This window comes from Strigops habroptila, chromosome 6 (assembly GCF_004027225.2).
Source record: "Strigops habroptila isolate Jane chromosome 6, bStrHab1.2.pri, whole genome shotgun sequence".
NCBI classification, from domain to species: domain Eukaryota; kingdom Metazoa; phylum Chordata; class Aves; order Psittaciformes; family Psittacidae; genus Strigops; species Strigops habroptila.
Window position 1 is genome coordinate 63,587,468 of NC_044282.2, and position 18,249 is coordinate 63,605,716.

At 37.6% G+C, this 18,249-nt stretch overlaps 1 protein-coding gene across 21 annotated transcripts in view; it reads left to right on the forward strand.

Moving 5' to 3' along the window:
- MAP4K3 (mitogen-activated protein kinase kinase kinase kinase 3) overlaps positions 1 to 18,249 on the forward strand; it is a 79,377-nt gene that overhangs the window by 38,909 nt on the left and 22,219 nt on the right. For 13 of the 21 annotated variants that reach the window (XM_030490704.1, XM_032920031.1, XM_030490710.1 and 10 more), the window contains 8 exons: positions 1,077 to 1,139; positions 8,092 to 8,150; positions 9,318 to 9,356; positions 9,638 to 9,691; positions 13,327 to 13,369; positions 14,179 to 14,341; positions 15,311 to 15,420; positions 17,189 to 17,230. In XM_030490704.1, the coding sequence (XP_030346564.1) occupies positions 1,077 to 1,139; positions 8,092 to 8,150; positions 9,318 to 9,356; positions 9,638 to 9,691; positions 13,327 to 13,369; positions 14,179 to 14,341; positions 15,311 to 15,420; positions 17,189 to 17,230 (573 nt within the window). The remainder of the gene's footprint in view (positions 1 to 1,076; positions 1,140 to 8,091; positions 8,151 to 9,317; positions 9,357 to 9,637; positions 9,692 to 13,326; positions 13,370 to 14,178; positions 14,342 to 15,310; positions 15,421 to 17,188; positions 17,231 to 18,249) is intronic. The other 8 variants (XM_030490708.1, XM_030490715.1, XM_030490705.1 and 5 more) reach the window with 5 other exon arrangements.

Genomic DNA, 18,249 nt, shown 5'->3' on the forward strand with positions numbered 1-18,249 from the left:
GAACCTGAGTTCTCAATTTGGGAGGGAGATTTTCGTCACAACTTTCGAGAGCACTTCTTTGGCAGGTGTTGGAAGGGAGGAATGGAGCCTTTTCCTACCTGTGCGTTAGTAATCAGAACCTTTGCACTTTGGAATCTCAGAAACTCTTGAATGGTCCAGATTAATGCAGCTGATAAGGAAGTCTTTTAGTATTGTCTATTCTTGTCAGAGCTTGCATACTTGAAAGCTGTCCAGAGAACTTGCCTCATCTCCCTGCCTATAAGGAAGATCTATAACTGCTTGTTTGGATCTTGTTGAAGAGGGAAATTAACTGCTCCACCGCTCATATTAGAATGGAGGATGCAGACCTGATACGTCCTTTCCAGATAAAACAGAACTCTAATTTTTAAAATGATAAATGTTGGTTCTGTAGAGCAAAGAAAAAAACATATTTTGTCATTAGATGTAGAACCAATGGACAATTTAAATTGGCATGTCTAATGCAGACAAGATCTATTCAGAGAATGGGTGCTCTAGCAAAGAGCCTTAGTACAAACCGAGCTGAGGGGGATTTTGTTACGCTACATGCTCTGGGAGAGAAAGTCTTTGAAATGGAAGCAGGAACAAGAGATGCACGTCTCTTCCTCTAGCAGTAACAGTGCAGATCCCTTTTCATTAAAGCAGTTCTGACCCTTTTCCTTTTGTCTTGCTAAAGCGTGCTTAAACTTTATGCTTATTTACCCATGTGTATGAGTTCAAAACCAAAGGACTGAGGCAGTGCAGCCTGATGAGTTATTGTTGGTAGTGCACTGAGACGTTGAACTGGTACATATACTTGCATTTTACTGAGGCAGCTTGTCACTCATTACCACAGCCCACGTGATGAACAGTAAATTCATTGTTTTGGTGTGATTTGGTAGTGTTTGGTAGTGTGCCCATACTTGTAGCTGTGTTTTACCCCCATTTGCAGAACTATGTTAAACATGGTTTGAGTTTCAACTAATAACTTTTTAGCAAGAAAATTTCCCTTTATGTATACATGGCTTTCAGTCACAATATAAATAACTTGAGTTTCTTGATCTCTATCTAACGAACAGCCTGACAGTAGCGATTTTTTCGACAATTCAGAAGAAGTATACTACACTGCAAGATCTAAACTGGTATTTTTCAATTTATGCCTTACTTTGTCAGTGTTAGTTTTGTCTTTGATTTCCTTTTTCAAAGCTCATGTTTTGTCGTGTTGTTGTATTGGTGTTTTCATCTGTGTAAAAGCCATTCAATGTAAGGATTAGTCTATATATGTATTTCTGTAACATGGGAAGGAATTCTTAGTATGTGCAGTATTGAAAGTTCTTAACTTGTATTTATGTTCAGTTGAATCACTTACAAAAGGGGCTCAGTATTATGCACTCATTCTAATTTCTTTAACTGCCTTACAATGTTTAACTTGTAAATTTTTTGGAGGGTGATTAAAAATAGAAGAGACATTCTCTTTGTATTTTTGTCTGGTAATTCCTTTAAATAACCTCACGAAAGACTATAAAATTATATAAATGGCAGGGGGGTTGGAACTAGATGATCTTAAGGTCCTTTCCAACCCTAACTGTTCTATGATTTTATGATAAATGTGTCCAGTTTCTCCAGATGGTAATTATATTACAGAATTACAGAAGGAATATACACTTAATACAAATAAAGGGAAGTGGAGTCATAAGTGTTTTCAATGGCATTTGGCATCGTTTGTTGTCTGATACACTTCCCAAATTTTCTTGGACTGCACTGCTAAAAAATTTGGTTGTTACCACTGCAGTGTAGAAATTACTCTAGAAAGTGAGTTTTCTTATTTCTCTGCTCTTTAGGCATGGTGTAGTTAGAAAAGTAATGCTTTTAAATCTTGAACATCTTTGTATACTGTTGGGGGGGGGGGAACATTCTATGTGAGATCAAGGGCATTATTCTGCAAATTTTCTTTGATTTTTGAGATACTGTAATATAAGTTTACTGAGGGGAAAATGAAAAACTGGGATGCTTGGGAATGTCTTGTTTTGTTCGTGATCTGTTTTGTTTTGGAGTTTTCGTTTGTTTTGGCATCATTTGGCTTGGTGTGAGTTGAATCTGCCAATACCATAGTTACTGAGAGCTTACATTGTCTTCCCTGTTCTTGGAAGGAATTTCCTGTGTTGCTTGTTATAAAAATGTTTCACAAATTGTTTTGAGATCAGTAGCTTAGATTTCTCTGTATGCAATGGGATTGCCTCCATGCTGTGCAATTTCTCTGGCTTTGGGAGTGTGGTTTTGGTTACTCAGTTCAGTTTGCTTTTGGTTTTTTCTTCTGAGTTTAACACTTCTTATAATCTTTTTCAGGTTAATTTCAGTGTTGTCACATATCTTGCTAGCCTAGTATCTGTGGGTCCAGGAGATGAATGAGAACATGCTTCCTAACTGGACCGTCCTTTTCCATCTTTCTTTTGTCCTAGTACACTCTTGTGTACACTCTTTTGCCTTAGTGCATTCTACTGTTAAGTACACTCTTGAAAAATTATTACTTTGATAAAGCTTGTGAAGTACACAATCATGAGAGGATTTTTAAAGCCAACCGACAGCACTTTCTGTGTTTCAGTGCTTTCTTCACAACTGCAAGTGATCATTGTGAAGCAAAGAAGATAATTCTAATTTGGTGGTAATGCTTCACTGTGAGATTCTTCCAGTAAAACCTAATCCTTCTGGAAACTAGAAGAAACATTTAGTAGTTGATTCATTCTTCTGTTGTGGACCAGGATTATACTAAACAAACTTTCTCTCTTACATGTGGTTGGTCTGTCCTAGCTGCAGGACTTTTCACTTGGCTATGTTAAACCCTGTGGGGTTGTGTTGCCTGCTCCTTCAGCTTGTTGAGGTTCCTCTGACTATCAGGCCACTTTTTTCTTTTCAAATGTTAGAGAGTGGTATCATGAAAATATTGGCCAGCTACCTCAGCACCTTGGATGCATCCCACCTGGTTCTGGTCTGCATTACGCTCAATGATTTGAAGCGCTATAGCTAATGACTTTTTGTTTCTCTTTGTAGTAGGGGAAAAACTAAATCTTTCTGCATTGGATTTTATTTAATTTTAGCTTGGGAGTATTCAGCACACAGTGAAAATTGTTGAATTCTACGGTTTTGGAAAATGACAGAGGAGTTGAACAGAACTTGGATTTGACGTCTCAGGTTCCGACCTACAGTTGTCTTCAGTTAGGAACTTAGCATTCATTTTACCAGTAAGAGGTTTGCAGTTACTGTGCAATCTGCACTGTTGTATTTGTCAGATGTATTTATACATTTGGTCCTATTTAAATAATTTGGTTGTGGTTGGTTTTTGTTTTGGCTTTTAAATACATTCTGGGTTTAATAATATGTAATAGTTTTTGGTAACAATTAGTTTTAGGAATGCAAATATGTTTCAGCATAGCTATTCTGTGTTAATGAATTACTTGGGGCAGAAAAACTAAAACATTGGTAGGAAAAGATTCAGTTAGAGATTGACATAGATAATAGAGGACTTTGCCCAGTAGCCTTTTTCTTTAAGTAATTTTTTTTCTCACCACACATGCATACATATTTTCTTCCTTTGTTACAAGCCAGGAAGATTCCTGTCCTATTTAGTTGCAGTATGTTTCTAAAGTTAGGTTAGCCATCAACACTGAATTTCAGAGAGAATCTTCATACTTTGTTCAGATTTAGGTAATGAAGTGATGCGTGATCCTTATGATCGGAAGAAAATAATTGGAAATAGGGGGAAAAGTGCTTAAGGGCTGGGATATGGTTTTGCTTACTCTTTTCCTTCCCTGTATGTTTTGGGTATTTTCTGCCTTGTAAAAGTAATCGAGAAAACGAGATGTTCAATTTTATTGCTAGGAGGCAGTTTAAAAATGTTGTGTACAGTTGCCTATTACATTGAGGACTTACCATATCTAGTTATATAGCGTTTCAGTCTATGGGTATGAAATAGTTTGTGCCGAGTAGACATTGATAGACAAAATGGATAGAGAACTGAAATAATGAAAAACTGGAGGAAAAACCCCCCAAACCAAACCTGAAAGGAAGAGAGGAACATTGGTTGTGTAGCAGTAACACATAGTAAAACCTCAGTCAGTCACCAGGGAAGAATTATATTTAGCAAATATTATACTTAAAAAAACCAAACATGTAACTTGCTATTTCTGAGGTGTCAGGCTATCTAAAGAAAATCAAGAATGCACTTTTAATTGAAATGAAGGCATTAAAAGTATAGCATATACATTAGGTGATATTACTCTCTTTTTAAAATTAACATCTTTTATGAAGCAGTCTGATAGGAATGGTTTAATCATTTTACTGACAAATAGAGATGTGTATGTGCCTTCTTGTTTGATATGTTAGTAGTCCCAAGGTGATTTATATTCTTTGAAATTCAGAGTTACGTTCTCAGCAGTTTCTGGATTTAAAGTCTTAATTTTGTTACTTCAGATGATCTTGTTTCTCACTAGATTTCAGGAACAGCAAATGTAGGAAGTAGCTGTGAATTGCTGGTTCACTGTATACATTCAGCTTTGGTTTTTTTTTTAAGGACTGAATACCTAAAAATAGATTTCAAGTACAGCTCAGCCCTACAGAACAAATTAGGAGCATAAGACTGTCAAAAGTACAGTAACAATTCATCATGAAATTCTGCAAAAAATAGCAGGTTTTAAAATTTGAACTGCAGAAGGTATTGTAGATTTGATCATTCCTGGGGAATTTGTTTCATGGCATGGCCTTACCACCAAATTTGTCTTTGAGGAAGTCTTTATACTGGTTTTAGTCATTGATTACTTTGCACATATGATTTATCTGAAGGTGCGATTTGCCTTTCCACACGAGTTCTTCATTTAATGTTACCCAGGTTGTTGAGAAGAACTGGTAATTATTCCCTGTATTACCTTTTCTCCAAAGTGATCATTGCCAGCAAATAACGCTGTGTCTTGTACATACTTGTGCTGGTTCAGGAATAGGTCATTGATAACCTCAGGCTGAAACAGAATAATCTGGGATTGCATCTTCGATTTAACACCAAGATTTATTGACCTCTTTTCATTCCTACTGTCTGTAATCTTGAGATTCTCTTGGAAAATATCTGTCTAGTCACTCAGATTTGTTCTGTGTTGATGTTGTCTCATCTAAACAGTTTTAATTAACACATCAGCATTGTATGTATGTTAAATATGTTTGGCTTTAAAAAAATCTAGTTATACTGGTTGTTCTGATAAAGTATAACAGCACACTGGAGGCTTTGCAGGATGCATGCAGTATTTACTGATGGTTTTTGTATCAAATATGTAGCTAGAAGATTTATAAAATTATATGGATATATTTGGATTAGAAGGAATTAGGAATCCATTCCTTAGCAATGGATTACTTCACCACATTTGGAGTGAAAACCAGCAGTATTTAAAGAACTTAGAAGAACACTAACAAGCTACTTAAGGCAAAAAATATTCATATCCAATTAGAATCATAGTGAAATAAATGTTAATAGGCAGCACAGTAGCAAATTGAATCAAAACAAAGCTTTTGTCCTTTGAAAGCATTTAAAGATAAGTAATTCTGGCAGATGTCATTTTTCATAAAGAAAATTCCAGTAAGGCTTAAAAAGTCTGACAGATGAAGGCTTCTTATGTTTTGTGGAGGGTTTATTATTTTCTCCTGTTATTTTTTTGTCATTGTTGTACAATGTGTATAGATGTACATTGCATAGTGTGCAAATGAAAACGGACAGACATTTTAGGCTCTGTCCAGTATAAGATCTTGATTTCTCTTTGATTTCATTCACTTTGATTAATGGGATTTTGCAACATATAGAACATATAGACCTTGTCACTTCAAGGTGAAAATCTCAGATTTAGTTATTCTGATGGAGGGTAATTTTTCTCAACAGACTCCCAGTCTTTCTTTGGGTGTCCTCTTACTCACAACCTGTTTAACCTCTTTGTGAGTCTGGTGACATCTTACGATTTCAGTCTTCTCGTTTTCTGCTCTAGAGCCTGAATCCTCAAAATACCTGTGCTTGCATGTGAAAGTTTTTGAGATTGCATAGAAGTAATACAAGTACTTACAGTAAAGAAAGTTAAATTTGTGTTTCTTTGTGGTGGTGAGGATCTGCAGAAGGGAATTGACTGGCTAAGGTGGCGTATGTTGGGGGTGATAGAGACTGAAGTTGCAGATGGCCTAGGGTGGCCTTCTTGAGGGAAGGAGACTTGCTGAGCTTGTTTGGAGCAGGAGGAATAGAGATTGGGGTATAGAAGGAGGATGAACTGTGAAGAAGGGAAATAAGGGTAGCAGGAGGGATCAAAGATACCCATGACTGAGGGCTGACCCCTTTCACCTGCTGCCTCGCAGAGCCCTGGACACGTTCCTGGAAAGGAGTGAGCTTTCCGCCCTGCTTGCACATCACTTGCAAGCCCTTCTTCCCTGTCACCTAACTTTCTAGCTCCATTGGCAGATGTCTAGAGGGAAGGTCGGGTGGCCCTTGTGAGTCAGATCCATAGAAGAGGATGGGGGGGGGGGAGGGGTGTTTTATTCTGGAAAAAAGATGTTTAATAAAGTTGATACAAGGATTGAAAAGTCAGTCTCTCCATGGTTCAGGAAATGCCAGCATGGGGTTTGCCTTTGCAATTTTTATTCAACCCTCTGATCTATGTATTCTTTTACATCAAGTAATTATCAGTTACACACTGTTGTTTTCCACAATCTCAACTTGTCTTGGAAAAATACAGGAAGTCACTGAAGCAATGAAATGCTACTGACAGCTGCGGTAGAAACACCCATGTGGAAACTACTATTTAGGTTTACAGAGCAGAATTGAGGGTGCAATAAACAACCCGGAACTCCTTGCAGTGCAGAAAACAATACACATAGCTTTGTATTAAAGCGATTGCCCTTCAGTCTGGAACTGAAAGCTGCAATGATTTCTGCTTTGTCAACTTGGGGCACTGGCAAATCTGGTGTGAGACTTTTCCTCTGCTTTTAAAAAAATGCCCTTTTAAAAGGCTCCATGACTAGTTGTCATCTAATCCAAGCTTATTAGTCTTATAGCTTGGATATCTGGGCATCTTTTTGAAGTACGGCATGCTTTTGATACGGGCTGCAGCTGAAAGAGGCGTGTTCAACAGAAGATGTTGGAGACCTTTAAAAAGTTTCCTGGAAAGGAGCAGTGTTGCTCCATTTATCACTAACTTAGGTGATCAATAATTCATTTCTCCTGGTGAATGTACTCAGTATTTTGAGAGCAAATTTATGTCCATTTTTTTCCAGTTGTGATCTACCTGAACAAAAAAGTACTCTTTAATCATAGCAGTATCCTTCTGGCAGATGCAGATTTGATGGTGTTTCAGTATGGTCGCTGTATTTCCATTAATGCATTAAATTTGTATGCCATATTGAATTGCCACTTCTTTAAGTAGCACATGCTGCATGGTTGCTTGAGTGCTTGACTTTGCTGTTGGTACTGTATTTCTATTTTTGATACAAAAAGTGATCCTAAAGTATACACGAGAACATATGTAATTATCCTTAAAATATGTATTGCTGTAACTAGAGCTGTAAAAACCACTTTTACTGTCCTCTCTGCTTATTTGTTTAACGTCCCCATGTGGTAAAGGCATTTCAGGCTCCCTGCCAGAATGACTCCCCATCTGAAATGAATACTACAATGTGCCAGTGAGGAATGGCAGGGATCTCTACAGGGTCTGGTAGATCACAAAGTCCTTTCTGTTTGTTTTGGGGTTTGTCATGGGGTTTTTTCGTGTGGTTTTGTTGTTGTTGTGTTATTTTTGTTGTTGCTTTGTTTCCTTTTTTGCAACTGACTTTGAGCAGAGGATCTGTGTGTCCAACGAAGGGGCTAAGGTCAGAGTTTTAAAAAGAATTAGAGATGCAGCAAACTGGCAGAGAAGAGATTCTTTGGTGTGATGTGCATGAGAGTGGTGTTAGGGACCAGGAATGTCAAAGGAATGAGCTTGTTTGGTAGCTCAGGTGAGGCAGAGGGGATAACAGCAGCATGGTACAGGATGGGTGTTTGATGCTGTTCATCTTAAAGGATTCATTCTCTTGTATTTGTAGGATCTACAGCTAGAATATGGTCATGGTCCTCAGTGTGACTACTTCTTGGGTGGAAATAAGTGAGTAAGCAGAATCATTTTCTGTCTTCAATTCATTCAAGACTATTTTAATACAAAAATCACAAATGTGTTAAATACATTAGCTGAAATGGATGTAGTAGAATGTCAAGCTTGTTTATATCAATTACAATTCCAAAGATAAGTATTTATATCTAAAATAATAGTAATTCAAATGATACAGAATTACAGCACATTTTAATCTTTGAGGCTGTGTTGACCATATTGTCTCTATGGTGCCATAAGCTTCCTTTTAAGAGCCATTTGTTATCTTGGTCTGCTTGTTAACAAAATGTTCTGCATGGTAGGTCCCACAGAGCACAATTTTACCCATCTAGGAACTACCAGTGTTGCTCTTTGACATTGCTTTATGCTCTTCTTTGTGTTGTAGGACACTAGGAAGATTCAATTGTAGATGCTTTAAAAACTAAAACTTACCCGCCTCAGCAAAGTCCTTTAACTTTGTGTTGAGACATTTAATAATTTTGTTTTATTGATCATCTGAAGTAATTTTCCGTGTAATTTTTCTTTCCAACCCAACTTCGTAATTACATTTATGCATGTCAGAAGTAAGATGCCTAGCTTTGCTTTGTTACATTAAATCATATTTTAAAAATGTGATGGTGAACATGATGCTTGCATGCAATGTTTTAGTTGGGGAAAATATGAATACTGTTATCTTCCAAAATCCTGTTGTTTCTCATCCCTGTGTTTTGCCTGCTATTCCTCCCTGTCTGCATTTTCAAAGAGATAGAAATGAAGAGTTCAGAATGTTACAACAATAACTAGGAAAGAATTAATTTATACCAATAGCAGTTTAATCCTTTTGTCAGTCTGATTTTAAGATTATGATTTTCTTGGATAGTGCAGATTTGTTTTAAATTGGATCAACTTAAGACTGTCCTTGTTTTACAGTACAAGGAACTGCTGTTAATAGGAATACATTAATAAATGCATATGAATGTGTGTTGTGTAAAAACATAATAATTAAATTAAAAGTAGCTATGTTCATTTGTGTGTGGATGTTTGATGTATGTTCTGAAAGCCAGCTGAAATAACATGCTTTGGACTATTTGCTCATAGAATCATAGGGGCATTTGCCCTGACTTTCGATAATTAAGTTTCTATGCCACAATTAAACTGTGTTCTTATTCTTATTTAATGCTGAAGGAGTCTCTTAAAATCAGTTGAAGAAGAACTGCATCAGCGGTAATTCTATTCTTTTTTTCCCTCTTCTGTGTTTCAGAGTTATTTGTGTGTTGATTTCTTATGTCTGGCACAACTAGCTTGTGTTTGTCCCTGTACTTGCTGAGGGGATATGGGAGAAGCTTAGTTTTTTCAATTGCAGCTGTGCTTTAAAGAGTAATTGTAAAAAGCTAAAAGACAGTTAAATTCTGTAAAAGAGGTACTAGCCTTTGAGTTCAGAAATTTTCTCAGTAGCCAAGTAACTTTAATACAACTCAGCCATAGTACCTTGTTCATTTTCTTAGGGGTCATGTGGCACATTTAGAAGATGATGATGATGCAGATGATGATGCTAAACAGTAAGTCCTTTCTTCTTGTAAAAATTATATATATAAAAGCTGATTCTTGAATAGATGAATTTTTTTGTTGTTGTTGTTGTTGTTCAATTAAGTTCTATCCCAGGTAGCTCAGGATTCTTCATCTTCTACAGCATTTTTAAAGATAGGCATTTAATTTTGTTCCTAGATTACATCACTGAATGTTTTCTTATTCTGCTGGTAAACTTGTGATAAATTAGGGGGAAGCAATCTGTTCCTCACTTGATACAGTTGTCTTTTTATCATCTTATTATTGAACAAAAACTTGGTGTACATTGAGCTGCTTCCTCTGACCCTAGTGCCATAAAGTGTCATCTTTATAAGTAGTATGTTAAAATAAAGGTAATGAAAAATACATAAAATGGATACGTAACTGTCTTCTCTAGATGATTGAGTTTGTTCAGTCCACATTCTCAGCTAGGAAGATGCTTGTACAGGTGCTTGATTTTGGAATAGAGCTGGCTCCCTTACCACAGAGCAAGGTTTATGTGACTACAAAGGCAGTATCAATAGCCATGTGTTAAATTAATTATGCTCATACTAAAGTATAAGTATTGGGCTCATTTTGATTGACGGATGAGAGCTGAAACAATTTAAAATTCACAGCCAGTATGTAGAAATTTACATTCCTAAATACGTCTGATGTAAAGACCAAAAAGAAAGATGCTGTTGAGACAGAATTCTCGTTTACTTTTTGTTAATGGATAATTTTGAAAGCTGTTGCTTCATACCAGAAACCTGTAAAACATGCATTATCTGTTGCTGGCATCTGTCTCCTACAGAGAACCAAATAACTCTTTTTCGCTTGAGTTATTTTACTGCTGTTCTTTTATAACTAAGACAGTGGGGTTTTTGGCTGTACTGAGCATGAGGGACAGCCCCCTTCAAGAAAGGTAAAGCTACTGATAGTGTCTGATATCACCTAGGTGACAAGTATGTTAAACTTGCATTGTTTAATGGTCAACTTTTCAAAAAACAAGTATGTTTGCAGTTTGACACAAGTATATTTACAGAAGCAAAAATGATTTTTAGTCAGTTTCTAGCAGGCTTCATTCCCTTCCTAATTCCGTAAGAAATTCTTCATATTTCATTATGAAGCAGTTGTTTATAGGCATGATTGATTGTGCAGTTCGTCGATAATACGAAGCTCCCATGTCTTGTTTGTGAGATGAAGAGGTTGATGATGCTACTCATTGATTTGCTCCCCTGTATTTGGACCGAGCTGAGAACCCGCTTTGTTCATAGCTGGATAGACCTTGGTAGTGGTAACTCAGGCATTCTGCACTATAGGATGTAATGTCTCCTGTAGCTCCATACTACCAGCTCCACTTTGATAACCTTCAGTGATTATGCTCTGGATATCTGCACTGCTCCAAACCGTGTCAGCTTGGTTCCTCCATCCGTACTAATCTCTGGATGTACATCTCTGTGTCTGTTCATTTTTGCTTGATTTGCTCCTTCCCCCCTCTTTCCCCCCTGCTCTGTTTACAGCCAGTATCATCAACTTCAGTAATGTTCTAGGGCTTGGAACTTCTTGATCCTTGCTGTCTTCAAGTGCTTGCACTGATTTCATTGTCCAGTGCTTTGAGATCCTTGTTCGTTGCACAAGCTCCATCAGAATTTGAAACAGCATTGGCTTCTAGCTGTTTCTAGGTGTTTCTGTGGGTTTTCTTTTTCAGGTTAAGCAAGAAAGAACCTGATTGCTTCTGGAGAGGTTCTAACTCATCTGACCTTAAGGACAGTCACCAGTGGTCTTCCAAAAAGTCCTGGTGTTTTTTGCTTCTTCCTCTATTTCATCTTAGATACTCTTATCCTATGGAGAGGGCAGCACAATTTCCTGTAAGCACAGGGATAAGCCTTGAATGCCCCAACATTGGATCAGACAGATTCTGCATCTGTGCCTTTCCTCTTGGTATCTGCTTGACCCCAAAGCTCTGTTGCAATATGTTGGTTCATCAGCTTGGTCTTGGATATCTTTTTCTGGAGCCCACTGAAGATTCAAGGCTTTTGTTCAATTTATATTCTGTGAGGTGGAGCTGCAGTTGAAGACTACATGTGACATCGGTCAGGTCCAGAACAAAAACAATGAAGCTGCTGTATGCCCTCCAGTCCAAACTGATGCCACTGCATGACTCTTCACTGCGTAAAGCTGGGTGATTCATAGCAGAGAATCCACATGCTTCAGGGAACAATAAAATTCTTCTTTTAATAATTCTTACTGTTTTGATTCCCCCCCCCCCCCCCCCCCCCCCTTCTTTCATGTGCAGCAAAGCTGATGGTGCTTGAACTTCCTGCTTATGGAAGCTGGGAAAGCAGAAATTATTGGGGCAGTGCTCTGTGTGATCAGCGGTGCCAAACTGCACATAAACCTTGCTGTTGAAACCAGGGCATATGCCTTTGTACAAACATCTGTCACATTTATGCCAAATGGTTGGCTTTTTTCTTTTTTACACATTTAGCTGCCCCAAAACACTGTGATGACTGTCTGAGATGCAGGGAAGAATATGAGAGAAAATACAACTGGAGCTTAGACACACATGACTGAGGACCGAAGCTTGGTCCCAATGTTATGAAGAGAAGAATTTCCACCACCATAGCAGCTGAAGTGAATGACACAGGATAACCCATTCTCTGAAGTCTCCTTCCAGCTTCTCTGATAAGATGCCAGGACAGAAACTCCTGAAAAGAATTAAGCAAAGGAGACAAGTTGTCGATCTGTAAACAAGTAGATATCTTACTAGTTGGATATTTTCCCTACAGTTTGGAACATAATTTAAAAATAAGGAAAATATTGTGCAAGAATGTCAAGAAGAATGTTGAGTTTTCACAGCTGTATTCCTAATGTATTCAGTAATTTTCTGTTCCAAAAGATTAGGAAACAGGGCAGTGTAAGAGTTTTTGAAAACCCAACATTTAGGGATTTAGGAATTTTTCTTTAAATGAGACATATTCTTTAAAACACAGAACCAGCAGAGGAAGGGTGCTCCTGATGCTTCAGTTTTCCTGCTGATACCTTGTACTGTTGAGCCAAGCTGTTAAATTGTTCTTGCATTTAAAAAGTTGTCTTTTTTAAGATTTCTCTGAAAAAAGAAACTCATGGAAGAAGAAAACCCCCAAAGAACCCAGACAGTGGGATAGCCGTCCATTGCAGGTGGATTTTGCTTTCATGTATAAAGCTGTTCTGATGAAGTCGGGAATGTTATTCCTCAGTTTTGTTGTAACTCCCCTTTGCCCTATATACCTACAGATGGCCCTTTAGAAAAGCTCGCTGATACCCTAAGTCTTTCTTCTCTCAGCAGAGTAAATATCAGGTTTGCTCTGCACCTCCCTACTTTTTTTTCCACAAGTATGTGCATCTTCAGCAGATCAGTTCATGTCACTTCGTGCTCTCTAGGGAGGATCTGTGATAGTTTTATTTCAGATAGTATCTGTGGTATGCGTAGCAATAACAGAATGTTTGAAAGTATTTGTGATGCAGTTATTTGGATATAATAGTGCAGATGGCAAGTTAATGGTCTTTATTGTATGTCATTTATAAAATTCTGTATCTTGAGCACCACAGTACAAAGTTCAAGGAGTTACACCGGATAACAGTGTTTTGTTTCTTTTCTTTGTAGTGCTACCATGAAACCTAAAGTGCCACCTCCTTTACCACCAAAGGTAAGTGAAGGGGATTTTGTTGCCCAGGTAATAGGGCACTGTATATAAATGCAGAAGTGTCTAAATGACTGTATTGATGGTTCTCTCACTTGAGCCATGACTAAAGAGCTGCTGAATAAAGCATCTGCTTGCTAAGTTTTGCTGTCTGAATGGTGATCTTCAGGGGCATGCCTGGATCAGATAAGGTTTTGTATGCTGCCACTTGAAGAGTACATGAATCTTTTTACACTGAAGTTATCTTAATGTGAACAAAAATAAAAAGATATCCATTTTTTTTTTTTTTTTTTTGTCTGGCTGTCAGTTCCTCTGGCAAAAATTGCGGGTTTGATTACTTACCCTCCTGCACTATATTTGCATAACTGAGAAGGGTTTTGCAAGCAGCATTAGTGCAGCAAGTTTCTAAACAGTGTTGCCCTTTGTGGGTACATCCCGTTTGGGATTCTTTACACAAAGTTCTAGCTGTATCATTGAATGTTCCTCTAGTTTCTACTTAAATGTCTGGTTTGGTTATCTGTATTCATAAACAACGACATTTCCACATGGCTAGTAATTTTTTAATGCATGACTCGAATATAATGATTTTGAATTTGTCCTTTGTTGATAACAAGGTTTTCCTTATTGCTGTGCGTTTCCTTCTAGTTTGTTTTTTGAAACAGATTTGCATGGCAGAACATGTTGCTTTACTAGTTCACTTGTGAAAATTTGAGGATCCAAATATTGCATGTGACTTTTTTTGTCATTGAGAAGGAGCTTGGGTGCTTGAGTCTTTTTTTTTCCTTATGTTTTTATTATTACTATGTCTTTTTTAGCCTAAATCCATCTTTATCCCCCAAGAAACTCATTCTTCTGAAAACGATAACCAAGGAACAATCAAGAGATGCCCAACATCAGAGAGTCCAGCAAAATCTGCATCTCAGGTTCCACCCAGGCCGCCACCCCCTCGGTTACCTCCACAGAAATCTAATGTTTTAGGTAATAAGAGTGACACCAAGAAGTATACAAATATTTCTTAAATAATCTTACAGTATTTTTTTTCTACATCCTCACCTATGCAAAATTAGAGTAGTGTGGTAATTTTTCCATGGGGGGCAAGTAAAAGAAAATGCACAAAAGCCAACATGCACAAAGAAAGCATGCTTGAACTCTTGAGAGTCAAATGTACTTTCTAGTAAAGTCAGTGACACCATTCCTGCTGTCACCATTGGTGACACAATTGCTTTTCTAAGCAACAGGCTCATAATATAGAGTATTGGGGTTATCACAGGGAGTAAAAAAGTTTTCCTGTTTGTAGGTTTCAGATTCTGGCCCTGTGTGTCAACTATGGTTGTCATTTGACATCTCAATAATAGAGTTTTGCTTTCGAAGTTTGCTTTTGTTTATAATGAACTGGGTTGGCTAGGATAGCAGGAAATTGTGTTTACTTTTTGCTCAGGCTGTTTCTTTTATGCTTTTGTTAAAGTCTGATGCTTTGAGAGTTGTTACAAACTGTCTTGTTTTAAGCAAACTTAATGTTTGACTCTTTAATTATACCTTGCTAGCTCTTCCTTGCTATATATTTAGTACTGCAGTTGATGTGTTACAGATTTGACTGTAATGCTTAAGCATCTAGTGCTAAGAAATGTCTCAAGGCTCTTTATAAAGAATCAATAATTGAAGCTTTAGCTATAGCCAAGTTTTACTTTAGATATGTTAAATATACTTTTCCTCATAACTGTGACTGCATCCCTTTCTATGTCCATGTTAGAGTTGTTATATTAATTACCCAAAGCCATGAACTGAAATTGAATGTGCTCTATAGATGGTTCTATGTGCATGTAGACATATATGCTTCATAAATGAGTGTTCTGACATAAGTGGAAATTATGGCCATTCAGAATTGGTTTTAGGCTAGACAACTCTGAGTTGAAGGTAGAATGCATTTTTAAATATGAATCTTTCTAGGTAATGGAGTCAGTTACGTACAATTAAATGGTGAACGAGAGGGATCACCACATCAACAGAATGAAGGTAGAGACACTAATTTTTCAAGGAGAGAAAAGAAGGAAATACTGGTAGGTATTTAAGCTTCTAGGTCTTATTTAAAAGTCTCAACTGTTTTACATGTGCAATGAAAAGTAGTGGGCACACTTTTTAGTATAGAAATTATGGTGGATGGATGGCATCCTGTTTACTTTGAATCAAAGCAGTTGCTGATCTAGTTGTGATAGTCGTAAAATGAAGTTTTAATCAATATTTAATTTTCATTAGAAACTAACATCATCATGGATATATAAGATTTACTTGCTTGTATTCACATACTTGAGATGTAATGAGAGCAAGATCCTGTGAAAGAGATGTAATGTGTTGTACTGAGCAATAACTGTTTAAGCAAATGAGTAAATTAAGGAATATGCTGCCACCTGATGGCTTGCTGAAGGGTTTGGCTGCCCCTGGGAAAGGAACTGAATCAAATCCTCCTTCTATCCCAGGTGCAGGCATACAGGCTTTTTGGTGTCAGGGGAAAAAAGATGGAGTAATGTAGATTGAGGGTCCAGGTATGCAAGTTGTTGCCTGCTGGCCTCTGGAGCTCTGGGGTTTCAGGCTTCAGCAGCTTGGGTTCAGTCAGCCTTGAGCTACATACACTCATGTGAAGTTGCACTTGTGGAGAGAATGCAGTTTTACCCCACATGTAATCTGATCCAGCTGTGAGTGAAGGAAAGGGAATATTCCTGCATCTCTTTCTCCTCTTTGAAGTGAGATTTTCCATCAAAGCAGTGGATGGTTTCCATAGTGGCCACTCTATGATGCGAAAGTGGGAATGTAAGATGGGAGAGAGTGGGACATCTGGAGTTAGATCAGGTTAAATGTAACATGAAACTGCAGTCTTTGGAGGCTTCTTCTAAGGATGAGATTGGAAATGTTGCTCTTTTGAGAGAAGTGAAGAGGAACCAGAGCAGAAATATTGTGGGTGGTTTTGTTTTGGTTTAAGGAAGTGCCAGTAATGCTTAGCAGTACTTTGGAAAGCATTATTTCCTGAACTGCTTTGAACATGGCATTTGAAATGGTGCGTTTGAAGTTTCCTGTGTTAACCTGTAAAATATGTTTCTTTGGAAGCATGTTTCTACTAAGAGAAATAGATAGTGATACAGGATAGTGGGTCTAGTACTGATTGATAGAGTTTAACGCTGCTTGTAATGGTGAACAATTGAGCAATTGCTGCAATATTGCTTAAACATTGTATTGCCGGATATGGCATTCTTTCAGGTGTCATTGTAATGTGAAAGTGTTGCACAAGAGACTATCCAGGCGTTCAGTGAGGAGGTACTAGGGAATCGTAGTAGAGGTTTTAATGGAAGAAAATGATCTGGTAGTTGGTGGTGAGTGGTCACTAGAGAGATGTGGTTAGCAAACTCATACGGAATTATGGAAGTGTTTGTTGGAAGCAAGGTCTGTAGCCTAACCTAATGCTTAAAAATGAGACTGTTGCCAAAGGTCAGCCATGACTTTCAGATCTCATACATGTGGCACTGGACACAGTGGAGTGTCCCAGCAGATGCCTAGCGTCTTCCAGTTATCAAAGTCTAGAAGCATACAACACAACTCTATTTATTGTCTTAAAAATCTACAGGGAGGGTTTTGTATATGTTTTATGTAAATATAAGTATTGGCTTTTTATTTCCTCCTAATGTAATTATGCTCAATTATTTATCAAATGCTTTTAAGAGCATTCTGAAAAAACTTTCAGCTTGTATTTTGGTTATGCTGCAGTGTGGGAATGTGCATGTTCATGCATATGTGTGCGTGTAAGTGTAAACATGCTTTTTAACTTTTATTTTCTAGAAACCAATTAGTAATGGCCTTCCTCCCACACCTAAAGTACACGTGAGTATTACTGAGTCATACAAATGTATGTTGGAAGTGGGACATGTTTTCTTACTAAAGCTGAGAGAGTACATTTTTTGAATGTTTGTAGGAGGTTTTTTTTTAATTATAAAAGCCAGTATCTCTTAGAAATATTAAGTCACAGGCATGGTATTTCAGAAATCACCCTTGGTTTTGTGCTCTTGAAGTAAACTTTGGAAGGTTTTTTTTTGTTACCTTCTTCATTAAAAAGTGATGAATTAGAGTTCTGTGACTGATGTCACAGAAGTTCTTTCAGCGTATTGAAGGTACTTACTGATCTGAGGAGCTGATGCGTCTCGGGTACTACAAACTAGGCTTCAAAACTTCTGAAGATAGGATTCATACATGCCTTAGGGCTGGAAACTGTTACAGACATCTGTGTGCAACTTCATAACATAAAGCAAACTAGAATTTCATTGTAATACCTCTGTGGACTTATCACTGTGCTTTTAGCGAGCTCTGTGATGAGAAGGGCCAGTCTTTATTACAGGATTGTTCCAGATCTCTTAATTCTTGGTACGTTTAGCATTGTATGTAGGTAATGCATGGCCTAGGAATGTGTGCTTTAAACTAGTGGATGACAGAAATTTGGAAACACTCCTAATGTTGAAAGAACCAAATTATGGCGAGAGGGAGATAAGATAGATTTAGTGACTGGAATGAGAAAAAGGGTGCAAAATAAATAGCTCAAAGTAGTCGTGTGTTGAACTTATGCCACAAGCTTCAGTGACAGGCCATCAGAAAATGTCCATGAGTTGCTAATATAATGAAGCTGTAAGAAGAGACTGGCTAAAATAGGAAAACTTCTGAAGCTGATCAAATGAGTCTTCAGGCATTTCTTCAGGCATTGGTCTGCTCTCTGCACATTTATGCATCTTTGTAGTGCGTCCATTCTCTGTTTCTGCTGGTCCTCAGGTTAGAGACTCTTCGCCTTCTCTTCCTTTTCCGTCATCACACCCCACCTCTTATGTATAACAGACTTTCTAATCTTCCCGTTA